The sequence below is a fragment of the Sardina pilchardus genome, chromosome 12, assembly GCF_963854185.1.
Source record: "Sardina pilchardus chromosome 12, fSarPil1.1, whole genome shotgun sequence".
NCBI lineage: Eukaryota > Metazoa > Chordata > Actinopteri > Clupeiformes > Clupeidae > Sardina > Sardina pilchardus.
This window is the reverse complement of record NC_085005.1, coordinates 4,647,281-4,672,280: the sequence shown is the minus strand read 5'-3', so window position 1 is coordinate 4,672,280 and position 25,000 is coordinate 4,647,281. Positions and strand designations below refer to the sequence as shown.

Sequence of the window (25,000 nt, the reverse complement as noted above, 5' to 3'; positions counted from 1 at the left end):
CCGGCACTGGCGCTATCGAGCGGTGCTGTAGCGGGAGCCTAAGGGCTCTGTGGACACGCGGGGGCCTTCGTTGCGGCCCGGCAGTGCTGCGGCTAATGAGCCGCTGACCGCTGTCCTCCCGCCTGGACGCGCCGCCGCCGCCGCCGGCCCAGATCTGTTTCAGAGTCGCCACGCGTTAGCCGGCTCTCGCTTACAGCCTAGTGAGTGTAGTGATGCAGACAAACTCTGGTCAAGTGCGGCCTCATTGATTTTAGAAGACCACACACACACACACACACACACATACAAGTTTTAGTCTCACAGAGTTCTCACCCCGGAGCTCTGCAAGCTGTGTGTGCATTAAAATTTCATAGGTGAGATGCGTATTGAATGGGAATTCGTTGCTGACGCCTTACACACACACACACACACACAGTGAGGCCACATGGTCTGCAGCATCAGCACCTGAAGCAGCTGGTGTTTTGGGATGCAGATGCCCAGGTGGAGGTAGTAGTGTTGCCACAGCAACTCAGATGTATCAGTCTGAGGGCGCTTTCATACCTGTTTTGATTCCAATCGGGCTGAATCACTACAGCTTTTCTCAATTGTCCCTGGATTCGTTTGTGTTCGCATGGCAGCATTTAGATCAGAACAAATGAAACTGTATAACAAACCCACATTCTCGCACGTAACACCGGTAAAATTAGTAGCTAGATCTCTATTCTGTTAAAGTCAAATAAACTCGTAGCCGAGTTATGTAACGTGTACAAAAAAATGTGTACAAACTTGTAGCCGTAGTTTTTTAATGCATGTGTAGAAACACAGAGTGTGATTGCTGCTTTCACATATACCCAATCAAACTGATGTTTGGAGGAAATGCTCCACGTTGTGATTCAGCGAGCCAGGTATGAAAGCACACTGACTCTTCCGCTCTTGTCTTTCTTCTCTCTCTCTCCCTGACTCATTGCTGTCATTTGCCATCCATTATAGTAATAGCAAAGCCCAGTTGAATGTCAGAATATTTCCCCCTCCTTCTCTTCCTTCCTTCCTTCCTCCCTCTCTCCCTCCCTCCCTCTCAGCCTTCTTTCTGAAGGTTGCATTGCCATTCTTAAAGTTCACCATCCTCCGTTCATCTTTGTCTCTTTGGCTTCTGAAAGCTAAGAGAACAGAGAGATCCCCCCGTCTCTCTCTCTCTCTCTCTCTCTCTCTCCCTCTCTCTCTCTCTTCCTTTGTCTCTCTTCCTCATTTTCTACATAGTCTTTCACTGTTTTCATCAATATTCTTAGTAGCCCTTGAAATGGTGCTGGTGGGTTTTTCTCCAGCATCCTGCTGAACTTCCTCAGTGAAACTTGTGGGCTCAGCGTGAGTCATGAGTCGCCTCCATCTACCTCCGCCTGCCTCCGTCAGCGTGGTCTGCAGGTGCATTGACGGATGACATAAGTAGAGCCGCCTCTTTTGTGACGTTTATTTATTTATTTATTATTTTTAAAAAAGAAAAATATCACCCTGCAATTACCAAATAAAAGCCGTTAAGCTGCCGTGCTACCCAGCCGCTAACGGCGCCGCTTGACTCACCACTTCCGGAGCCTGTGGCGCTCGGAGAAAGGATGCCTGTCGGGGAAACTGGGAGGCGGGGTGTGTGGGTGTGTGTGGTCGGGGACATGTCTGCCGCTTGGTACAATTTTGATTTTGCATCTCGGCAGCAGACAGACATCCGGCAGTCGGCGGCAGCGACAGCGCTGTTATTGCGTTCCCGTCTGGTCTTGGGTGTGATTAGACGACACCGTCAGAGATATAGCTGACTACATTGCAGCGGCTGAATGTTATGAGACACAAATCCCTGCAAACACAGAGGCCTCTGGTTTACTACCACACACACAAAGCCTGAGGAGTCCCACCAGAGGGATCCCGTCTGATCCGGCATCAGTCGGTCAGTTTATTGCGCTCCGGCCAGGGCCATACAGCTTCTGAACTCGGACCAATCCAAGACCTAAATGTAAACTTAAAGCATCATTATTCCAGTCTTCACTCCTACCGCAAGGTGAGGATGTGGGTGTTGTTGGTGTCTCATTTCATCTATCCTATCTTACCTATGTTATAACTGTGTTATAACTCCTGTCTGAAGTTGCTTAGCTCATGGAGTTGTCTTTGACCTGCGTACCAACCCAGCATTAGTAACAAAACATACAATAGTCTTTTGCAAGGCAGTATTGATGGAGGATAGAGACTTGTATAAGACAAAGGGCTTACAGGGACACTCTACCTATAGAGACCGGATATCTTTACAGCGTACTCACGGAATGGGCAGCTAGGAGACATGAGGAGATGATTGCTAAATGTGACGATAAATGTCATTGGTGCCCAGCTGTGGCGCAACTGGCTGGGACACCTTCACCGCATGCCAGCGACCCGGGTTCAATTCCCGCCTCATGGTCCTTTCCGGATTCCACCCCAGCTCTCTCTCCCACTCACTTCCTGTCGCTCTCCACTGTCACTACCAATAACGGCATGAAACGCCCAAAACAAATAAATAAATAATTATTGGCTTGAAATTACATAAAATCCCTGGACCCTGACTGTACATACCATTATGAGAAAAACATCATTTTGTCCATCCCATCCCAAAGTTTCTCTATTTTTTTTGCAGTTTTCTTTCTCTGTTGTTTGCCTTTTTCTTCCTCTATCTTTCTCACCGGTGTCATTCTCTTTCTGTCCATCAATTTCCCCATTGATGTCTGCCTCTCGCTTTTTCCCTTTTTCTTCAATCCCTTTCTAGCTCTCTCATGTCAGATAAAAGCTCCTGTCTGTTGTTTTTATGGCTCGCCTCCTCATGATGGCCACATTAGCAAAATGAGACTGTAGAATGCTGCTGTTGTGTTTTGAAAGGAGTGAGCTCCAGTAGGATGCGAACGTCCACATAATTAAGCCCTTGTAGAGGCAAGCGAAGGGGCCGTTTGAAACAACACTTTCATATGTGGTTAAACTCAGATGAACCACACTGGGAAAATGGACCAGTCTCCGCCTGCCTGTTCATCTATTTTTCTGTCTGATCGTGTTACATTATTGATGTCCCTCAGTCTCTCTCTCTCTCTCTCTCTCTCTCTCTCTCTCTCTCTCTCTCTCTCTCTCTCTCTCTCTCTCTCTCTCTCTCTCTCTTAACTCCGTCCTCTTTATCTAGTTTTCTTTTTCTTTCTCGACTTTGTGTTTACCTGGGATTTATGACCACAGTACAGTATCCTACGCCAAAGGACTGAATATTAAGGGAAAAAATCATCTGTGTATGCATAGAGATATATGTCAATATATGCGCGCCTACTTTCTGTCTCTTTCTTTGAAAATTGTATTCAGAGAGGCAAAGAGAAAGACAGAAGATGAAGTATTGATATGAATAATGCATTATTATGCTACCAAAGTATATACAACGAAAAAAAAAACTATTCTGTATGCACACAACACTGTACAACTTTAAAGGGCTTCAAGGGTTTCCAGTTTGGTCTCTGACCAGTACACGGCTGAAGTGCCCTTGAGCAAGGCACCTAACCCCTCACTGCTCCCCGAGCGCCACTGTTGGGCAGGCAGCTCACTGCTCTGGGTTAGTGTGTGCTTCACCTCACTGTGTGTTCACTGCGTGCTGTGTGTGTGTTCACTAATTCACAAATTGGGATAAATGCAGAGACTGAATTTCCCTCACAGGATCAGACAAGTATCTATACTTATAATTATACTTATACTATATATCTGTTGTCTCTATTTGCTCCTCTCTACCGTCCACCCCTGGTCAGATCTCGCTGCTGAAGCAGAGTCTGGAGATGCAGCTGTCCCAGTCGCAGACGTCGCTGCAGCAGCTGCGCGCCCAGTTTGACCAGGAGAGGGAGCACCTGAGCGCCCAGCTGCAGGAGCTGGAGGCCGAGCACCAGCGCAGGGAGACGCGCCTGCAGGAGAGCCACTGCTGCGCCCTACAGGGCCTGGAGGAGGCGCGCCAGAGCGAACTCAAGGTACACACACACACACACACACGCACAGACACACACACACATGCACACACATTCACACACACATGCACACAGACACACACACACTGAGAGCCACACAAACACAGACAAACAAAGGCCATTTAAGCATTTAACGGAGTTGAGACGGACTCCTTAATTGCTATTAGAGTGGAGATGGCGCTGGTGTCTAGACGGCCATTTGCAGCATCTTTAAAAGCCTGTCACACACATTCTGGTCACATGCATTGATAGGCTCCCACACACTGCATACAATACATTCAGCATACTTATAGTGTACCAGATGCCGGCTAGTTAGCTGTGCATGTCGAATGTTAGTAAACCTCACTCCCTGACGCCTCAAGACCGCTGCTGGCATGAAAGCTAGTAGCCTGGGCTTTTAGCTGGATTGTTAGCGCGCTCGACTCCCGATCCGAGGTGCTGCTGTTTCGCAGGTTCGAGTCTGGGCATGTGCAAAGCTGGACCGCGGTGGTTCCACACAACGCAGGTTACAATAGCTCATTATTTTCTAGTACAGTGTCTTATATTGTTTACGTTCACCTGCTGTGCTGGGAATATTATTGATTGTGTTCAATATTTAGTAGTGCACTTACAGACTCTGGCTCTAATATTTCCAATATGGTCTGACCATGGAGACACTCCACTCCTGTACCCTCCAGTGTTCTGCACTCTCTTCTCTATCTCTCTCTCCTCTCTTCTCTATCACTTTCTCCTCTTCTTTTTTCCTCTCTTCACTATCCCTCTCTCCTCTCTGCTCTATCCCTCTCTCCTCTCTTCTCTATCACTCTCTCCTCTCTTCTCTATCCCTCTCTCCTCTCTGCTCTGTCCCTCTCTTCTCTATCCCTCTCTCCTCTCTGCCTTATCCCTCTGTTCTCTCTTCTCTTCTCTTCTCTATCCCTCTCTCCTCTCTTCACTATCCCTCTCTCCTCTCTTCTCTATCACTCTCTCCTCTCTTCTCTATCCCTCTCTCCTCTCTGCTCTGTCCCTCTCTTCTCTATCCCTCTCTTCTCTATCCCTCTCTCCTCTCTGCTCTGTCCCTCTCTTCTCTATCCCTCTCTCCTCTCTGCCTTATCCCTCTGTTCTCTCTTCTCTTCTCTTCTCTATCCCTCTCTCCTCTCTGCTCTGATCACTCTGTTCTCTCTCTTCTCCTCTCCTCTCTATACCTCTCTCCTCCTCTCCTCTCTATCCCCCTCTCCTCAGCGTCTTCATGTATGGCCTCCTCCCCTTGCTCTGATTCCTGGTTCACGTCTCTTGTCTTGTTTTCTAATGGCCCCCCACCGAGTGCTGATGAGTAATAATGGCTTCCCTGGTAGATCATTCTGACTACTGCACAACGCCATCTGCTCTGACACAGTCTCGCTGCTTGTTATACCCACTTCCTCTGCTCTTAATTGGTTGTGCTGTAGCGTCAGGCCTCTCCCAGATCATATATCTTTGTCTAGCGGAGCCCTGACACACACACATACTCACACACACACACACACACACACACACACAGATCATCACTCTCCCAGATTATATATCTTTGTCTAGCGAAGCCCTGACAGCGAGGCAACAGCCCTGACTCAAATGGCGCTTAATAGATACATCACGCTGAGGAGGAAAGAATGTCATCGGACCAGCTTGTCAGGAGTGGCGTGTCGTGGTGGTACCATTATCCCCTGGCATAAGTCAAGTCAAGATATTGATGGGGTTTCCTGATGTTTGGAATGCAAAGAGTGGCCTGGTGCCAATGAGCGCTGAGACTGCTGTCCAATGACAGTAAACTTGTGTTCACCTTCGGTATACGCTGATTGACCTGTAGCATAAAGGACAATTTATCATGCCTCCTTTTGGCCAGACTCTTTTTTTTTGCATCCTTTTTTTCCCGCTCAGCTCATTACTTTGTGGAGCTCTTCTGCCAAATCACTTAGCATCATTCACTCTGACATCTACGATCCCCTGGAATTGTGTGCCGTCGTGTCCCTCTTTCAGTCAGAGTCAACGGGACATGGCAATGGCTCCAAGCTGGACAGTCCACCCTGGTCCACCCACGCCCTCACCCATCAACAACCCCAGAGCGTCATCTGTTGCCCGAGCGTCATCCGTCTCCATCAGTTGCCAAGTTGGCCTCGTCACCCCCTCGTCCTCCACCTCTGTCCCAGGATGCCCTCCTCTCCCATGCCGGCAGCTCTCGGAGGTCATCTGAGGTGTCTGTGTGATTGAAAAGTGAGCCTGAGCGGTTATGCGGGTTGAGGGGTTACGCCGGGTTGCAGAAGTGAGACTCAGGCTAATCCACTTTTCATTCTATTGCCTTTTTGAACCCCCCCCCCCCCCCCCTTCCCCCCTCCCCCTCTCCACCCCCACCCCCTGCTGGTGCAGTGATTTCCTCCCTCCCCATGGTGCCTTTGATGGCGCCCCCCCACCCCCCAGGGGAGCAGGCGGGAGGACCAAGATGAAGGGAACGAACAAAGACAGGGGTGTGTGAGGATGGCGAGACGGCGGTGGCGGCGGCAGAACCGAGATGCAGCTCGGGGGAAGCGCAGAGCGAGTCAGTCGGGATTACGGCCATAGAGAAGCACTGGTGCAGAGAGGCGTGTAGGGAATCAGGAGAGGCTGGCTCTCCTGGCTGGCTCGCCTAGCTGGCTCGCCTGGCTGGCTGGGTGGTCGGCTGACTCGGGGTGTCTCGCTCAGCCTCGGGGGGGGGGGGGGGGGGGCTTGTCACAGCGTGCATGTCACAGGTGTCAAAGAGTAGAAGAGGAATCCAGCAACAATGTTTTGATTTTTCCTCGGCACGTGCACTGAAGCGGCTAATGGTGCATCTCGCCTCGAAGAACTCAGGTGACTCCGGGTAGCGCGGATAGTGAAGTTCAGAAAGTTGGCACTAAGCGGTCAGATGGATTTTCACTTTCTGAACCCGTTGTCGGGACTGGGACTTGCTCTCTGCTGCCTTGCTTTCAGAAGAGTCGTCCCCTGATATTTATAGTACTCGCATCCGATTGTGCAGCACGCGTTTATGATTTACTCTTTGACACATGCTGTGGGAATGCCATATGCACTACATATTTCACATCCTTGTCAAGTCTCTTTTCAGTCGCTGTACAAATACATAATCTATAGCGAGGAGTCCGTGAAGGATGATTGTGAAAAAGCCTGCAAGGCAGGCTTGCATTATGAGTGGCCTTAATTATCATACAGAAAGATGTATAGGGGAGTATATATATATATGGGCTACGCTCCAACCATATCATATCCTCAGCAGCCTAGGCGACGAGTGCATATATTAAACCCGCCGCCTTACATAACAACGTTATATGATCCGCGTTTATTTATAATGCGGTATCGGTTGCGCACGTGGGATGCCTGCTCTGAAGATGATGAATGTTCCGGAATGAATGTTCCGGATCTCCTCCCGCGGTTAATCCCAGCGTAGTGTGTGTTGTTGCTGGACTGGGGCTCGCAGAGGGAGAGGGACAGGGACAGGTGTGAACTGACATGAACGCGTTACGCAGCAGTGCCACAGAGGGCAATGACTCACAGCTCAAGACAGAGTCTGGCCACGGGCCATGTCGAGCTGACCTAACCTCTGGCCTTTTAAAGGGCAGGTAATGGTGTCGTTTGGAGGAGAGCTGCTGATAGCCTGGGCTGTGCGGTTTGATGTGTGAGAGTGAGGCATGAGGCAGAGCACATTTATGTAGTATTTATTTAGAAGGGAGTGGGTGCAGTGGAAGGGCTTCTGCCTGTGTCCTGATTAATAAATACAACAAAAACACTCGCTGCAGTAAGCCCAGTGGGATGTGCAGCTTTGTGTACAAACCTGTGTGTGTGTGTGTGTGTGTGTGTGTGTGTGTGTGTGTGTGTGTGTGTTTGTGTGCACGTCTACTTGCATTTACTGTGAGCTCCATATTCATTGACACTGGTATAACACTTTATTGTGAAATTAAGACAAAACAGTATTATATGACTTTCATTTTTATACTTTAATGAAACAGGAAATCATGCATTACAGCTTGAAAGTTCACAAGCACCGATGACCTTAAAGAAGTTGAAAATAAAAGATAAAAGACCGATTTTAATATCTATTAAATAACTATTTTTACTCATATTTACCAGTAGTGCCAATGAATACAGAGAGTACTGCATGTGTGTGTGCACTTTCCTATTGTTACAAGGGTGTCAATGGAGACCCCTCTTCACTAGTTAGATCCAGAAACTGACATGTATTCAATATCCAGCGACCAGTTTGAAGGTCAGAGTGGACATGAGTGTGAATGTGTCTTCTCTCAGCATGAGCGCAGTAGTTTGGACAGGAGAGGAGAGATGGATGTGGGAATGCCCAAATACTCACAAGATCTCCAACACACACACACACACACACACACACACACACACACACACACACACACACACACACACACACACACACACACACACACACACACAAACAAAAAAGAATACGCACAAACACACAGGTGCACACACACACACACACACACACACACACACACACACACACACATAAACACACAAGCATATACACACACATACACATGCACACACACACACACCCCCTTCACAAACACGCACATACATCCTTCACACACACACACACGCACACACACATACACACTCATGAGCACTCCATTCAAGTCATCAAGGCCATTTTAAGCCAACCATGGCCACCCACTGCCAAGGCTTGTGCAGAGAGGATGTTACTCGAAAGAGAAAAGGTGGTGAGGTAAAAACTGACGCCAAGGCTATTTAGCTGAACAGATGTAGGAGGGCTGTGAAGGTCTCCTGCCAGCTGACACAAAAGGTGCAAAAAGCATTTCTCCCTCTCTCTTTCTCTCGCTCGCTCGCTCGCTCTCCATCTCGGCACCCTGGCAAGCAGAGAAAAGAACCAGCGCAGTGACTCATGCTGTGCAGCAGAATCAAGAGGAGCGGTGGAGAGACGGAGGGATGAGGGTGGAAGAGAGAGAGAGAGAGAGAGAGAGAGGGAGGGAGGGAGAGGAGAGGAGAATTATAGGATGAATGAGTAGGAGAAAGAGGGGTAAAAAGAGAAAGGGAAATAATGATATGGACAGAAAGAGAGAATGAGGGGAAAGTAGAGAGAGGGTGGTGTGGGTTGGGGGCACTGAGCCTGCATTGAGCCAGGAGGGAGAGGAATCAATGTTTTTTTGTTGTGTTGAGATCAGATAGTCGTTGTTGGCCACGTCCGAGTCAATTGTTGCAGTTGTGGAATGCAAAAAACTCACTGGCTTTTGAAGAACGACATTCACTTAGGTGCTGTTCATTACCGCCCCATGCTCACATTAAACGCGGACAGGCTGTGTGATTAAAGTACCAGTAAAGATAACGGTTTAGCAAACTTTTCCAAACGCACAGCCTCAGCACAATTGTGAGGGACCCAGTAGGCTAATTTCCTGTAGTGTGTTTTTATCTGCTGCTGTGGAATGAGGTACTTTAAATGATTATGATGCAAGCCATTGAAAATGAATGAATAGCATCCATTACACACTGTATCCTCTCCTCCTCTATCTTTTTCTCTCTCCCTCTCTCTCTTCCTCTCGTTCTCTCCCACTCTTTTTCTTCCTCTCGTTCTCTCCCTCTCTTCCTCTTTCTCTCTCTTCCTCTCTCTTCCCCTCCCTCTCTCCCTCTCTTCTGCAGAAACAGATCATTCTCATGTTCCACCTTGCCATCAGCAAAGAAAAGTCTCACCACATTCAATCAATGCTACTGTAACAACCAGGCCCTTTTTTTCCTAGTCTAGTGATTTTCTGAAGCTTTTGTCCCACGCGTTTATTCCCCCACCCCCCGATGTTCCGATTCAGAGAGCAGCGCTGCTGCAGATCGGCCAGTGTGATGTCCCCTCTCTCTCCGTTATCTCTCTGCATTATCTCTCTCTCTCCATTATCGACACGCCTCTCTGTGTGTGCTCAGCTGGGGGCTTCTGTGTGAGGGCCAAGGGACACTTCACTCATCTGCCCCATCTCTCTCTCTCTGTCTCGCACACTCTTTCTTTCTCACTCTCTTTCTCTCTCTCAAATTCAAATTCCTGTATCTGTCCCATCGCTTTCACTCTTTCTTTCTCTCTCTTTCCCTCTCTTTCTCTCTCTCAAATTCATATATCTGCCCCATCTCTCTCTCTCTCTCTCTCTCGCTTGTTCTCCATCCTCTTTCCAGTATATGTTTCTCACCCATCTCTCCCTCACCCCCCCCCCCCCCCATCCTTCTCTAATCATCATTCCTCGTATTCCCTCTTCCACTCCATCTCTCCGTCTTTTTCAACTTCTCCTGTGCAGCGGTCTATGATGCTGCTCTGTCCTCTTCCCCAGGGGTGTAGTCAACGCTGAAACGACACATGCTCTTAGGAGCCATGAGCCGTGCCGTCCGTCTCCATCAACATTCCTGCGCCAATTAATGAGTGTTGACGGAGTGTGTGGTGCTAATGGGATTCATTATGTGCGCTTTTTGCAGCTCCATGTCAAACCACCAGGGAGGTTCTTTACTGTAGCCGTATACTGTCTGTGGCCCCATGAGAGACAGAGAGGGAAAGGGAGGGAAAAGAGGGAAAAACTAGAGAGAGAGAGAGAGAGAGAGAGAGAGAGAGAGAGAGAGAGAGAGCAGTACTGTAATCTGTTTGTAGCAGCAGTTTTGACGCCGAGGTGCAAATGGAACACTTGTGTCTCCATAGAGGTTCTTGTGGTACTTTGCATGTTTGTGTTCTGCCATTGTGTGTGGTGTGTGTGCTTGTGTGTGTGTGTGCATGTGCGTGTGTAGGTGCGTACTTGCATGCGTGTGTGCGTGTGTGCATGCACGTGTGTGTGTGTGTATGTGTGTGTGTGTGTGTGTGTGTGTGTGTGTGTGCTTATTGTCCATGTTCAAAGCCAAATGGTCTCCTTTCGTGCTCCTTGTGCATTCATGTATGAGTGGTCCATACAGTATGCATGACTAGCAGACTGCCTTTGCCATTGACTTGGAAACACACATATAATCTCTATCACTTTCACACGCATACACACACACACACAGATACACACACACGCAGACATGAAGGCACAGTTTGTATGTTTGTGTGTATCGCTGTGTGAAAGTGACACTGTGAGGCTGTGATATTCCTATTCCTATTCTCCTGTTAATCCAGTGCGAGCGCTCTGTGTCACCATCCGTGGATTAGGCTCTGAACTGGCAGTTTCACACCTAGCTCTGTCACTCCTCCGTATCTCCCCATGCTAATCTACCAGCGTTAAGCCTCAGTCATCTCCTAATGTTACCTCAGCCTGTTGTTTTGTGCGTGAGTGTGTGTGTGTGTGCTGTGTGTGTGTGTCTGTGTGTGTGCGTGTGTGTGTGTGTGTGTGTGTGTGTGTGTGTGTGTGTGTGTGTGTGCGTGTGTGTGCGTGTGAGTGTGTGTGTGTGTGTGTGTTTCCCTCCAGCTCCCTTCTATAGCCCACCAACCACCATTCCTGCCAAAGTGGCACAGAAGCACTGAATATATTTACCTTTGCGTTCAGAGGCCTAATTTGTGGCAGCGCACCAAAGCCCTCACACACACACACACACACACACACACACACACACACACACACACACACACACACAGAGACAGAGGCGGAGATTACAGGGTGCAAAAGTCGTGTTTTGGCCCGGGAGCAGGTGTCTCCTGTTCCGTCTCGCTCCGCCATGTCTCTTGTCTCGTCTCCCTGGGCGCTGTGCGTTGCTCGGCGGCGTATCATCTTTACCTCTGATCTAATTAAAGCGCTGTCGCTGGGAGCCCTCGGCGCAGGGCTGGAGAGCGTTCATTTCTCATTTCATTCCTCTCGCTTTTTTGGTGTGTCCTGAACGCGGAGGGCAGCATTCCAGAAATGTGTGTGTGTGTGTGTGTGTGTGTGTGTGTGTGTGTGTGTGTGTGTGCGGAAGAGGGGCTGCTGATGTGCCTAAAGTGCCTATTGATCGCAATGTAATTACCGTCATCAGCATCAACTCTCACAACGCCGCTCAAGGCTCCCGAAAAAGTTTCACAGACGCTTGCCCACGTCTGCTACTGCTTGTGTGTGTGTGTGTGTGTGTGTGTGTGTGTGTGTGTGTGTGTGTGTGCGCGCGCGCGTGTGCGTGGTTGTACGTGGGAGTATACACAGATGAGGAAATTATATTACCTTATCTATCTGACTGACACAAGATATGAACTCATAAAGGTAGTGTTGGGATATATCAGTTTGATCGTCTAAAGACTAATTCCTCCTCTCTCTGTCTCTCTCTCTCCCTCTCTCCCCCCCCCTCTCTCTCTCTCCCCCTCTCTCCCCCCCTCCCTCTCTCTCTCTGTCTGTAGGATCTGGCGGAGCGTCTGAGGCACCAGCACCACATGGAGCTGCAGTCTCTGCGTGAGGCGCACAGGCACAACATCGAGACGCTCAAGCAGCAGTCCGAGCAGGAGCTGCAGACACTCCGCTTTGAGCTGGAGGACGAGGGCAAGGCCATGCTGGGTGAGACACACACACACACACACACACACACCAACCACCGATACCACACACACACACACCAACCACCAATAACACACACACACACACACACAAACACACACACACACACACACCAACCACTGATACCACACACACACACCAACCACCAATAACACACACACACACACACACAACCACACACACGCACACACACACACCAACCGCGGACACCACAATATCACACACGCTCCAACCACACACAAATACACATACACCAACCACACTCTTAAAACGATTGTGTTGAAAATAGCAAAACTTGTGTTGTTTTTCACACATCAAGACAATGGTATGTTATTTTCTAGCACATTCATTTTAAGAGTGCACCGATCAACTGCCGCCACACAGGCACACAGGCACACGAGGGCCCAGTGCTGGTGGTGTGAGATGAGACCGATTCAGGAACAAATTGCAATTCTTGACACAAATGGTATATTGTCACAGATATGAAAAATTGATGCTTTAGAGTTATTGTTTCACCTCAGCTGACCCTCGGACACCATTTTACACACCTCCCTGCCCGTCTCCTGGTTTGTTTCAATACCAAGTGCAATTTCTCAAACCACATCAGCGCTACATTCCGTCGGCATAGCGTACTGTAATAGATGAGACTTCTCCTAGACGACGCGCACACATCATTTCCAACCGATCATACACCACACATCCTGCTCCATTAGTCTGTGCTGGAGATGACTCGCCTTCATCGCAGGATGTCTCCACGCTTAAGTCAAAACAAAGGGCACGGACCATTAAGCCCATACTGTTTAGTATGAGGCCCCAGCTCCTCTACGTGTCTCCAGTGCTGGTCTCTGCTGGGCGCTAGTCCAGAGGAAGAGCCAAGGTCACTGCAGAGGGGAGACGCTAGCGCTACTCCGTCTGGTGGGGTGCGCTGTGCTGCGTAGAGAGAGGAGGTGGAGGTGGAGGTGGAGGTACGGCTGATTAATGAGAGCCGGCCGCCGCTCATCAGGGTTTAAATAGAGGAAGCGCTTTAGTCTCCCCTCTCCGTCCTCGCACTCGGAAAAACAGCAGAGCTGCACTGCACTCACTTGTGGACACACACACGCACACACACACACACAAAAGTATAAAAGTATGTGCCCACCTCCACGTACTTTGCATACAACTTGACTCCCTCTCTCTCTCTCTCTCGCTCTCTCTCTCTCTCTCTCTCTCGCTCTCCCTCTCTCTCTCCCTCTCTCTCTCTCTCTATTTATTTCTTTCAATTCAATTCAATCCAGTTCAAGTGAGCTCTATTAGCATAACAAATATTTTTGCATTGCTAAAGCAGAACATTTAAGCGTTTTTTTCTCTCTCTCTCCCCCTCTCTCTCTCTCTAGCACTCTGTTGCGCGCACACACACACACACACACACACACACACACACACACACACACATTCCCCTCCACAAGCACACACGGTCACTTTGGTGTGAATAATATATTTTGGTATGATCATAAGGTTTCCAATCTAATTCTCTCCTCTCTGTACTGCAGCCTCTCTGCGCTCTGAGCTGAACCACCTCCACGCCTCGGCCATCGAGCACATGCGTCAGACCCACCAGCAGGAGATGCTCGCCGCCAAGAAGGAGCTGGATAAAGCCATGGAGCAGAGCAGGATACAGGTAGGACCCCTCCACATGCTCTGCAGATCAGATACATAACACACAGGTAGGACCCCCCCACATGTTCTACAGATCAGACACATAGCACACAAGTAGGACCCATCCACATAGTCTACAGATCAGATACATAACACACAGGTGGGACCCATCCACATGCTCTACAGATCAGACACATAACACACAAGTAGGACCCATCCACATAGTCTACAGATCAGATACATAACACACAGGTAGGACCCATCCACATACTCTACAGATCAGACACATAACACACAAGTAGGACCCATCCACATAGTCTACAGATCAGATACATAACACACAGGTAGGACCCATCCACATACTCTACAGATCAGACACATAACACTAAGCTAGGACCCCTCCACATACTCTGCAGATCAGATATGTAACACACAGGTAGGACCCATCCACATACTCCATAGATGAGACATACCCTCAAACACATGCTGTAATGCACATGTTCAAGGCCTAGAGCAGAGCAGGATACAGGTAGGTCCCATCCACATACTCTATGGATCAGGCACAGCTTCAAATACATAATGCACACGTTTAAGCCCTGGAGATCATCCAGGATTCTCTCTGGATAATCTAACCAGCAATTCGGATGTATGGAAAAAATCTTGATCCTGAAAATAATCCTTACAGTTTATTGAACAGGGTACTAGCAATGCAAAATGGAATGGTTTAATAACAGCAGTGTACCCATTCCACAAGTCATCGCGTGCTCCAGCAACTGTAGCCTACAGGGCACTGTAGCCACATACAGTGAGCTAATCAGGGATTTAAAAGTACACCATACATTACATGCATAAATGTATACTGAGACCATCAGCATTACTAGGCGTAATTCAGACATTACAGATAGCAGCATGTACTGTAGGTTCATCTGATCCATAGTATCAGGGGCAGCCAGCGCAGTAAGCTTATAGCTTTTAATTCCAGTTCCGTATCAGCGGGACGGGAGGGCAGAGATGCAGAGAGGTCCGTGGGTGCGTTTTGCTGTTTAGTATGATGAGTGAATGCACCCCATCCTGTGTTGATACTGCACAAACCCAGCTTTCAGTGGGGGACAGGGAGAATGGCAAGTTGACCAACTTCAGTGGGGATCTAAGTTATGGAAATGAAGGTGTGGGATGAAGCGTTGGGCCTCAGCAGTGGGCAGTGATTGTGCTGAACTGTGTGCTGTGTTTTAGTGTTCTATCTGTCCTCGCCATCGCCAAGCTTACACACACACACACACACACCCTGGTGAATTGGGACTTGCACAGTCCTATGAATGCTGTATCCTGTAGGGGCTGGAAGATGAGACTACACACACACACACACACACACACACACACACCCTGGTGAATTGGGACTTGCATAGTCCTATGAATTCTGTATCCTGTAGGGGCTGGAAGATGAGACTACACACACACACACACACACACACACACACACACACACACACACACAATCTTTCTCTTTCTTCGGTTCTTTCCATTGTGCTGTCTCATTCTCTCTCCATCTCACACATACACACAGAATCACACTCTCACACATACATACGCACATACACAACACACCAGCTTATCATGCTCTCTCCATCACACCCATACACACACACACACACACACACACACACACCAGCTTATCATGCTGCCACACTCTACCTCTCCCTACCATCCCTCACTGCCTCTCTCCCTTCTGTTGCCATCACACACACACACACACACACACACACACACACACACACACACACACACACACACACACACACACAGGCACACTTCACACACAGGTTCACCAAGAGAGCACATGACACCCGGCAGCAAGATTTATTTAAGATTTGCTGCAGACAAAGTTGGGGAAATAAAATCCCACGACACTGGGTCTAAAATGAAGTGCTGCAAAGTAAAGTTGTGCTTTTCAACAATTCTGCATTCTCTCTCTCTCTCTCTCTCTCTCTCTCTCTCTCTCTCTCTCTCTCTCTGTCTCTTTCAATTGAATTCAATACACTTCATTGGCATGGCCATTTAAAAGGATATAGTGTCACATAAAGCATACAAAAATATACTGTTTCTCTCTCTCTCATACACACACACACACACACACACACACACATACACAAACACACACAGTTTCTTTCTCTCTCTCTCCCATGTAATCATAGATTGAAAGCGTTTTGGCCGATTGTTTGATATTGACATATAACATCCCCTAAACACTATAAGACAAGTGTTGTGTAAACTATAAGACGTGTGTAAAAGTTTACCATGTTTTCCTCTGCACGTGTGAGCTCTAAACTACATGTCAGTGGTGCATGTGTTTCTGCACATCAGAGTATCCAAAGTATGTAGGCCTATCTTTGCAGTGCCCTCAACCTACACACTCAATTAATCCGTCACTGAGTTTAGCATAAAATGTCTGCAAATCTACAGAATTTTTTTTATTTTTAAAGGTGTATAGTTTTCTCTGGCATTTTTTTAAGTGTTCACTCCTTTCAGTATGATATGATCGCTGCCTGCTGATAATCTAATTATTTATGATTCAATGAAGCACAAAATAAACCAAACTTTTTATAAGTGGAAAATAAGACAAAATCTGTTTGTATGTCGTTTGTTGCATAAGGCCCATTCGTCTTTTTACGACTGCAGATCATTTTGTGGCATTGGGGACATAGTTGTGTTTTTGCAGAGTCATTGCAGAGAAATGCTCAGCAGGGTATTTTTGCTGGAAGGCTAACTGAAGACAAAGTTTGTGATTTGGGGAGTTATTTTGAATTAATATACTCGATACACTGTATGTCTCTCAGACAGTAGCTGTGCCTGGAGAGACAAAAGTCCATTCAAGGCTTTGAAAGTGTGTGTGTGTGTGTGTGTGTGTGTGTGTGTGTGTGTGTGTGTGTGTGTGTGTGTGTGTGTGTGTCTGTGTGTCTGTGTGTCTGTGTGTCTGTGTGTGTGTGTGTGTGTGTGTGTGTGTGTGTGCTGCCATTTTATATGATGCCAGTGTTTGGCCTTCGCTGTCAATGGCTAGCTGACAAATGAAAGTCACGGACAGAAGTAAATGCAGGAGGAGGTTTTCCTAATAAATGGCCTCCAGCTTCCAGCACACTGGCCTCTGCTGCACACTCCCACTTTAAAAGCCGCTGTGAGCAATGTTATTCTGCAATGTTATTCATTTGTGCTAACTTATGCCACTCTTGGCCACTGTTTGAGTCCTGCATTTGGTGTGCAGACTACATGCAAAATAATTGGCATTCGAGGATGCTAGTCTCTGGAAGTGTCTGAATAGTTGACACATTCATACCGATGCTCAGCTTGAACTTGACTCGCAGGAGTCTAGGAGTCCATCTTTTCCAATGCACATCAGTGATCGTGATTTATTTTAGCGATAGCGCAGTCATGACGTGCATCTTATACATTCCTGATGTAATCACAAAATCCAGTGCTAGTTAGGCACATTATTATTGCAAAGTAGACTTCGCTGGCCAGTGTGCTCAACTCTGCATAAAAGATAAGGTTTTGGGCGTGTAAACGAGGAAACACTGGGCAAAACAAAACTCTCGAGCTTTACTCATTTAGTTCAATTGAAAGCGTGTCACAAGACGGACACGTTTCGGCCTGTGCCATCTTCAGCTCGAAAGCAGACGTCACTAACATCTCACTGCTGTAGTTCTGCTCCAGATGTTTCGCAGGAGTGTGGTGTCATGTGGTAGTCATACTGTGATCTGATATCAGGAAGTGATAACAAGGAATTCACTAGTTCACCTTCCGGAATTTGCATAATAGACAAATTGCATAATAGAAGAGCATGTTTGGCGAAGTCTCTGGCCAGGGTCCTGAAGTGCTTTGTGGAATCATGCTGGAATTGGCTGCGCAGGCAGGAGTGGAGCAGGATTCCGCCATACACCCCTTTATTCTTTAACTGTGGAAGACGGGAGGCTTGATGGGAGGAGGTGGGCTGCAACCAGAGTAACGCCAATGTTGTAACTGCGGCAGGTAAACTGCGAAGGAGGCATTGCAAATTCTGTCACGTTCTTCCCCAACTTCCATTTGTAAACGCCATTTCTGCAGCGTTTTGTTGTTGTTGTGTGCTGGGTTAGGGGATGTTGGTGGCCAGCTCTCACATATAAATCACCGTAATTAACAGTCTTGACCTTTGACCCCACGCTCATCTTTCTCCTTCCACGTCCAGATGTGTCCCCGCAGGAGTGGATGACTCCTGGTAGCCGTGCAACAGCAGGGGTCAGAGTGCACGAGTTAGCATTGCCGCCAGCAACCAACCAGAATAGATGCACACTCTCTGTTCCCCTCCATTGTTATTGTTCTCTTGTTCTCTCTCTCTCTGTCTCTCTCCCTCTCTCTCTCTCTCTCTCTCTCTCTCTTCATCTTCTTCCTCATGATCTCTTTCATCTGTTTTTAGGGAGAGTTTTTTTTTTTTTTTTTGAAACAGCAAACTACTGTAAGCAGCACATCAAAGCAGCGCCAGGTTGTCTCCCCAAACTTCAGACCTTTTTTTCATCCTTTTTTGCACTTCTTTTCTTTTGTCACATTGACAAAATATTTTGTAGCTATACAGAAAAGATCTCCGTAAGCGGTGTTTCTGAACCTGAATTCCTACATTGTGTGAAAAGAGAGAGAGAGAGAGAGAGAGAGAGAGAGAGAGAGAGAGAGAGAGAGTTCCTGGTGTGCCTCATGTGGAATGGGGGAAAGCTCCTGTCATACGCATTTTTAAACAGGCATCACGCAGGGCAGCAAAGCTCTTGTGTCATCACCATGTTTCCTGGTTATTGCAGTTGTATCTGCAGGCCCCTTTTGACCTTAATATGCCACGCTTATGCTGTGCATAGACAGACGCACACACACATGCGTGCACACACACACACACACACACACACACACACATACATCGTTGACATTTGAAATGAGGGAAACAGGATTTAAAGCCATATGTGACTACAGTATATATTTGGGGAGACTTGTGCTTGTGTGGTACTGTAGCTCTTTCGGTTCATAGTGGATAGAGCTGTGTCCAACAGCGTGCACACACACACACACACACACACACACACACACACACACACACACTCACACAAAATTCTAATCCCCATTGGGAGTTTATAATAGAGTAGCGAGGTTGCACAATGGAAACCCAAATGCAGTAGTGGTCTCAGCGGGACTAAAAGCAAAAGGAGCCAGGTTATTTACAGTCTAAACAAACCCATAAAAGTGCTTACAGTAGAACAATGCATGTGCACAAATCTTGTTTAATAGAGCTCAACTGGTAGATCAGGGTGCTAAAAACGCCAGCATTGTTCTTTATACAGAGGGCCCACAAACTGAGGAATGTATTACTGCAATGAATTGCACTGATGGAAACACTGAAAATGTGTTGACCATATATAAAAGAAGCTAAGAGTTAAGTTAAGAGCCGAAATAGAAGTGCTAAGGTTTAGAGAAGAAGCCAAGATGTGAAAAGAGAATGCTAACTCAAATGGTCCCATACACAGAGACACAGACCAACAAGTTGGCTTTTTCAAAACAAATAGCTTGAGTTTCCACAGTGGTAAACAGCAAGTATAATAAGTTGCCTGTTGTACTTTCCTCCCCCACGTCCCAAAAGCTCTATACAGCGGTGAAGTCTGCCATAGTGGGCCTGAAGACTATAAAGTCTTTCTAGAACCTTCTCTCCGTCTGGATCACATGATTCGCCTGTTCCCTGCTGTCTGCTGGAGGGCCACTCTGTGATCTCGTGCATGTTCGGTGCATGACCTTCTCACTACACAGGTATGGTAATGATCACCTGTTGTGAAGAGGCGAGATTTACTCTCTCTCCCTTGTTCCTCAGCAGGTAAAAGCTCTGATCTTTTAGAAAAGCTGACACTACGCACCATTTGAACACTTTAGTCAAAGCACCCTTTGATAAGCACTGTAGGCACACTGCCATCTCTCTCTCTCTCCCTGTCTCTCTCTCTCTCTCTCTCTCTCTCTCTCTCTCTCTCTCTCTCTCTCTCTCTCTCTCTCTCTCTCTCTCTCACTGTCAGACATGTTCAGATGCTAATAGGTCAGGGGCCGTGGTTGTGTTTGAGGCATGGTACAAAGCAAAGCAAGGTGGTCCGCGCCATGCTGGGAAAACACTGGAATATTCCATCTGTGCATGTTAATGAGAACCTCCTACTCTCTCTGTCCCCACTCTCTGTTTCTTTCTCTTTCCCTCTCTATCCCTCTCCCTTTCTCCCTCTCCATTTCTCCCTCTCTCTCTCTCCATCTCCCTTTCTCCCTTTTACTCGCTCTCTCTCTCTCTCTCTCTCTCTCTCTGGCTCGCTCGCTGTCACCTTTTACTTAGTGTTAATTGTCCTCCCCTGAGAAGGTGGTGGCCTTGGCTGATTTATTGAACCGTGGAATGAAGGAGCCGCACAGCTCCATGGAGGGTTGGTAGTTGGTTGGTGTGGGTGGGGGGGGGGGGGGGGGGAGTCAGTGTGTGGGTGGTTGGGGGGGTCCATTATGGTTCAGCACCCCTGCTGCCCCCCACTCATGTGGTCGCCTCCCCTGACCCCTGAGGGTGGACCTCAGCGACCCCTCAAAGCTCAACAGCTCAGTGGGCTCATCATCAGTAGCCTCTCTCTGTGTGGCCTGCCCACTGCCTCCAACAGGAGGAGAGATGGAGAGGAGGAGAGGATGGAGAGAATAGAGAGGAGGAGAGGATGGAATGGAGAGGAGGAGATGATGGAATGGAGAGGAGGAGAGGATGAAGAGAATGGAGGGGAGAGGATGGAGAGAATGAAGAGGAGGAGAGGATGGAGAGAATGAAGAGGAGGAGAGGATGGAGAGGATGGACAGAATAAAGAGGAGTAGAGGATGGAGAGAGTGGAGAAGAGGAGAGGATGGAATGGAGAGGAGGAGAGAATGAAGAGGAGGAGAGGATGGAATGGAGAGGAGGAGAGGATGGAGAGAATAGAGAGGAGGAGAGAATGGAGGGATAGAGAGGGGGATGTGAGATGCTGCAAGACAGACCGATTGAAAGTTTCCTGTGAAGACAGATGGAGAGGCAGAGAGACATACAGACAGACAGACAGTCATCTGATACGCAGAAGGGTTGATGACAAAAAGGAGAACAGAAAGACAGTGGGGGAGCCAGACCCCTGACTGTGCTCTTCTACCTAGCAGGGCTGTTTATTTTCACTCTGCAACTATTCCTGTATTTCCCCACTGCTAAAGCACACACACACACACACACACACACACACACTCACTGTGACACTCCTAACACACACGCACACACTCATGGTGACATTCATACACACACACACACACACACACACACACACACACACACACACACACACACACACACACTCACTCACTCACTCACTGTGGCACTCCTAACACACACGCACACACTCACACTCACAGTGACATTCATATAGGCATGCACACACACAGTGACACTCCAACACACACACACTCCAACCCCCCTAGGGGGTTGCCATTAACCAGCATCTCCCTGATGCTGGTTAATTCTAATGCTAGTAGGCAGACAGGGCTTAGACTGAAGCCTGCTAATGGCACCCTGTTACTCACAACGCTGACTCACACTGTGTGTTTACCCATGCGGCTGGCTAAAAAGACCCTCTCCTTTAATGGGGCGTGTTTACCCATGTGGCTGGCCTAAAAGACCCTCTCCTTTAATGGGGCGTGTGCACACGTTAAGCAAGGGGGGGGTCTCATCACCTCATGCCACGTCACATGCAACGCAAAAGATGACTTGAGATGGCCAATTGCTCTTAAGTTTGCATTTATTTATTCAGCAGATAATTTTCATCCAACGTGGCCTACATATCTCCTGGTTAGACGCAAACTGGATTTCGTTGTCTTTGTACTTGTACTCTGCACAATGACAACTATGTTTAATCTAATATGTCAGTTGTATTACAAGGGACTACATTGTCCCCGGAGCAACTTGGGGTTAAGTGCCTTGCTCAAGGGCATAACGGTGGAAGCCAGGAATTGAACCCACAACTTTTCAGGCCACTGCTTGCCAGCCCAGATTCTTAACCACTACGTTACCACTGCCTTATGCATGTTAGCATTCTGCATTCGTTTACCCTTTGTTACTGTATAAAGACATTAGAAGTTCACATGTACTGTAGCTGGCTCTCGGTGCTTGGTTGGGTTTCATTTCTATTCTCCTGCTGTCTGGAACAGTCCGCTCACATTACAGTTAATTTCAAGCCACTGTCAACAGAAGAGCTAATTTGCTCTAACTTGTGAAGCAGACTTCCACTGCAACACTAGTCCAGATAAAGTAGTGTAGCACATTCACTCTAGAGGCTTCAGCATGTCTCAGTGAAACTTAAGTGAAACGGACTACCCCTACTTAAACATTCAGGGCTTAGACCCAGAAATTAGGATTCTTCATTTTGGGGCTTATCGTCTATGTGTGGCTCCAGAAGTGTGTTGCGGCATTCGCTGGACGTCTTGCTTGGCTTTTCATCTTCCTGCTTCCTCCACGAGACTGCACCTTGCTCTCTAATCCTTCAGGCAGACATATTTACAAAAAGATTAACTTAACAAAGAGAGAAGATTTTAAGTGCAACATTAACTGTGGGAAATGAGGAACTCAAAAGAAGAATTTAATGTTTTGTTACACAAAAAACAAATGAATAAACTAACAGGTCAGTGAATTTTTGTGGTCATCACGGCTTGCGGTCATCACTGTATGTAATGCGTTTAACACTACGGTGAAGGATACAAAAGTCTGAGCTCCCCAAATCGTTGAACTCAGGCTCTATGCAAGCAAGCAAAACCTTCACACACACGCTGATACATGCACATGCACACACACACACAGACACAGACACTCACACACTCACACAAACACCACAATTACGAAAAAAGGCAGAACAATCACTGTACTAAAAACCCAGACAGAAACCCAAAGCAAAACAACAATTAGATCTATAAATGGGAGCCTGCGCTGCACTCTGAGGTTGCCAGAGCTTCCCAGTAAACACCCTGGAACAAAGACGCTGGCACTTTGGCACAACCGCTGAACACCAGCGCCTATTGATCAGCCAATAGCGCGGATAACCAGTCGAGGGGAAAAGCGCTTATTCCGCGTGTTTGGGCGCAGTAGGGACGTGCCAGCTTGTGTGCCGTGCCCAGGGGATGGGAGCGGAGCGGAGGGGAGGGGAGGGGAGGGGAGGGTGGTGCGAGGCGAGGCCGCTGGGGAGGCCATCACCCTGGGCTTCAGAGGCAGGATGTGCAGCCTCACTCTGGTGCTCCCTGCCCGCTCATTAGTGCAGCTGCGGCACAGAGGCCTGGCTTTGATCTCGCCGGCTCTCATCCAGTCTTTCACCAGCTTTCTCTCTCTCTTTTTTTCTCTCTCAATCATTTGCTCTCTCTCTCGTTCTCTGTCGCTCTTTGTCCATCAGTCTTAACCATCTTTCTCTTTTTCTCTCTTCTCTCTCCCTCTCTTTCTCGCTCTCCATCATTGGCTCTTTCTCTCGTTTTCTGTCGCTCTCTGTCTATCAGTCTTAACCATCTCTCTCTCTCTCTCTCTCTCTCATGCTCTGCTTCTCTCTCTCTCTACTGTGACAGTTGGCTCTCTAACTTTCTCCAGCTAATCAGTGCCTCCAACTAGTCTGTTCTGTTTCATCTCTTTGAAACACTGCATTCACTAATTCAAATAATCAGACAGGCAAACACACTCACACATTCACTAATTCAAATAACCAGACAGACAAACACACTCACACATTCACTAATTCAAATAACCAGACAGACAAACACACTCACGCATTCACTAATTCAAATAACCAGACAGACAAACACACTCACGCATTCACTAATTCAAATAACCAGACAGGCAAACACACTCACACGTTCACTAATCCAAATAATCAGAGACGCAATCACCAGTCACACTGGTCACTGTACTTGCTATGACTCCCACAGCGAGAAGAGGGACTTGTCTGTCTGTCTTTTTAGTAGAACTTAAGCAGCCGTCACACAGACTTTAGACAGAACTCCAACCTCCAACTCCAACTCCACTCCATTCTCCCTCTCTCTCTCTCTCTCTCTCTCTCTCTCCAGTCTTTTCTAACTCATTTACAGTCTAATCCCACTGCTGTCCCTGAGGACGGACAGACAGACAGACAGACACCGCGCCTGCCACCCTGTCAGTGGGCCCAGGACAGCATTTTTGGAGTTTCTCCTCTCCGGGAGCTCTGGGCCGAGACTGCTGATCCCTGAGGGGGGCTGGGGGGGTGGGGGGGGGGTTGATGGCCGTGTTGGGAGTGTGACTGGAGTGGGAGTGCTTAGGCTGGGATGGGATGGGTTGGGTTGGGATGGGATGGGATGGGATGGGAGTCCAGGACACCATGTTGAGACCACAGACGTTCAGCTGTAAGGTTTTAGTACATGTGGCTGTACAAATACAAGTGTGGCCGTCCGTGTCTGTTTATATCAAGTAGATCATCTAAGGACACACACACGCGCACACACACACAAATGGTGACCTTCCGTTTGTCTCAATTGTTAACGACACAATGGAGATGTATGTGTGTGAGTGTGTGCGTGGGGGTTTGTTAAGGACACCAAAAATAAATTTATGCTATCATAGGACTGCTGTAGCATCCAGAAGGCAAGGTGCACCTGTTAATAAATGTTCCTAGTTCATGCACACAAGATGTCCTCCCAAAAGTAGTTCACATTACTATTGGCATACACTGTCAATACATCTATGTGGTCTTGCTCCTTATATTAGCCCCATGTTGACAGATTGGCTTTGCCATTGTTCTTGACTGTGTCTATGTATAATACACACGTATAGCTTGGGACTAAGTGTTGGGGATATTTAGGGGGAAACAGAATCTTTCTAATGGACCGGCAACT

At 47.8% G+C, this 25,000-nt stretch overlaps 1 protein-coding gene across 2 annotated transcripts in view; it reads left to right on the top strand.

Moving 5' to 3' along the window:
- fam184ab (family with sequence similarity 184 member Ab) overlaps positions 1-25,000 on the top strand; it is a 151,162-nt gene that overhangs the window by 105,242 nt on the left and 20,920 nt on the right. For both annotated transcript variants that reach the window (XM_062551500.1, XM_062551501.1), the window contains exons 11-13: positions 3,762-3,974; positions 12,295-12,448; positions 13,978-14,105. In XM_062551500.1, the coding sequence (XP_062407484.1) occupies positions 3,762-3,974; positions 12,295-12,448; positions 13,978-14,105 (495 nt within the window). The remainder of the gene's footprint in view (positions 1-3,761; positions 3,975-12,294; positions 12,449-13,977; positions 14,106-25,000) is intronic.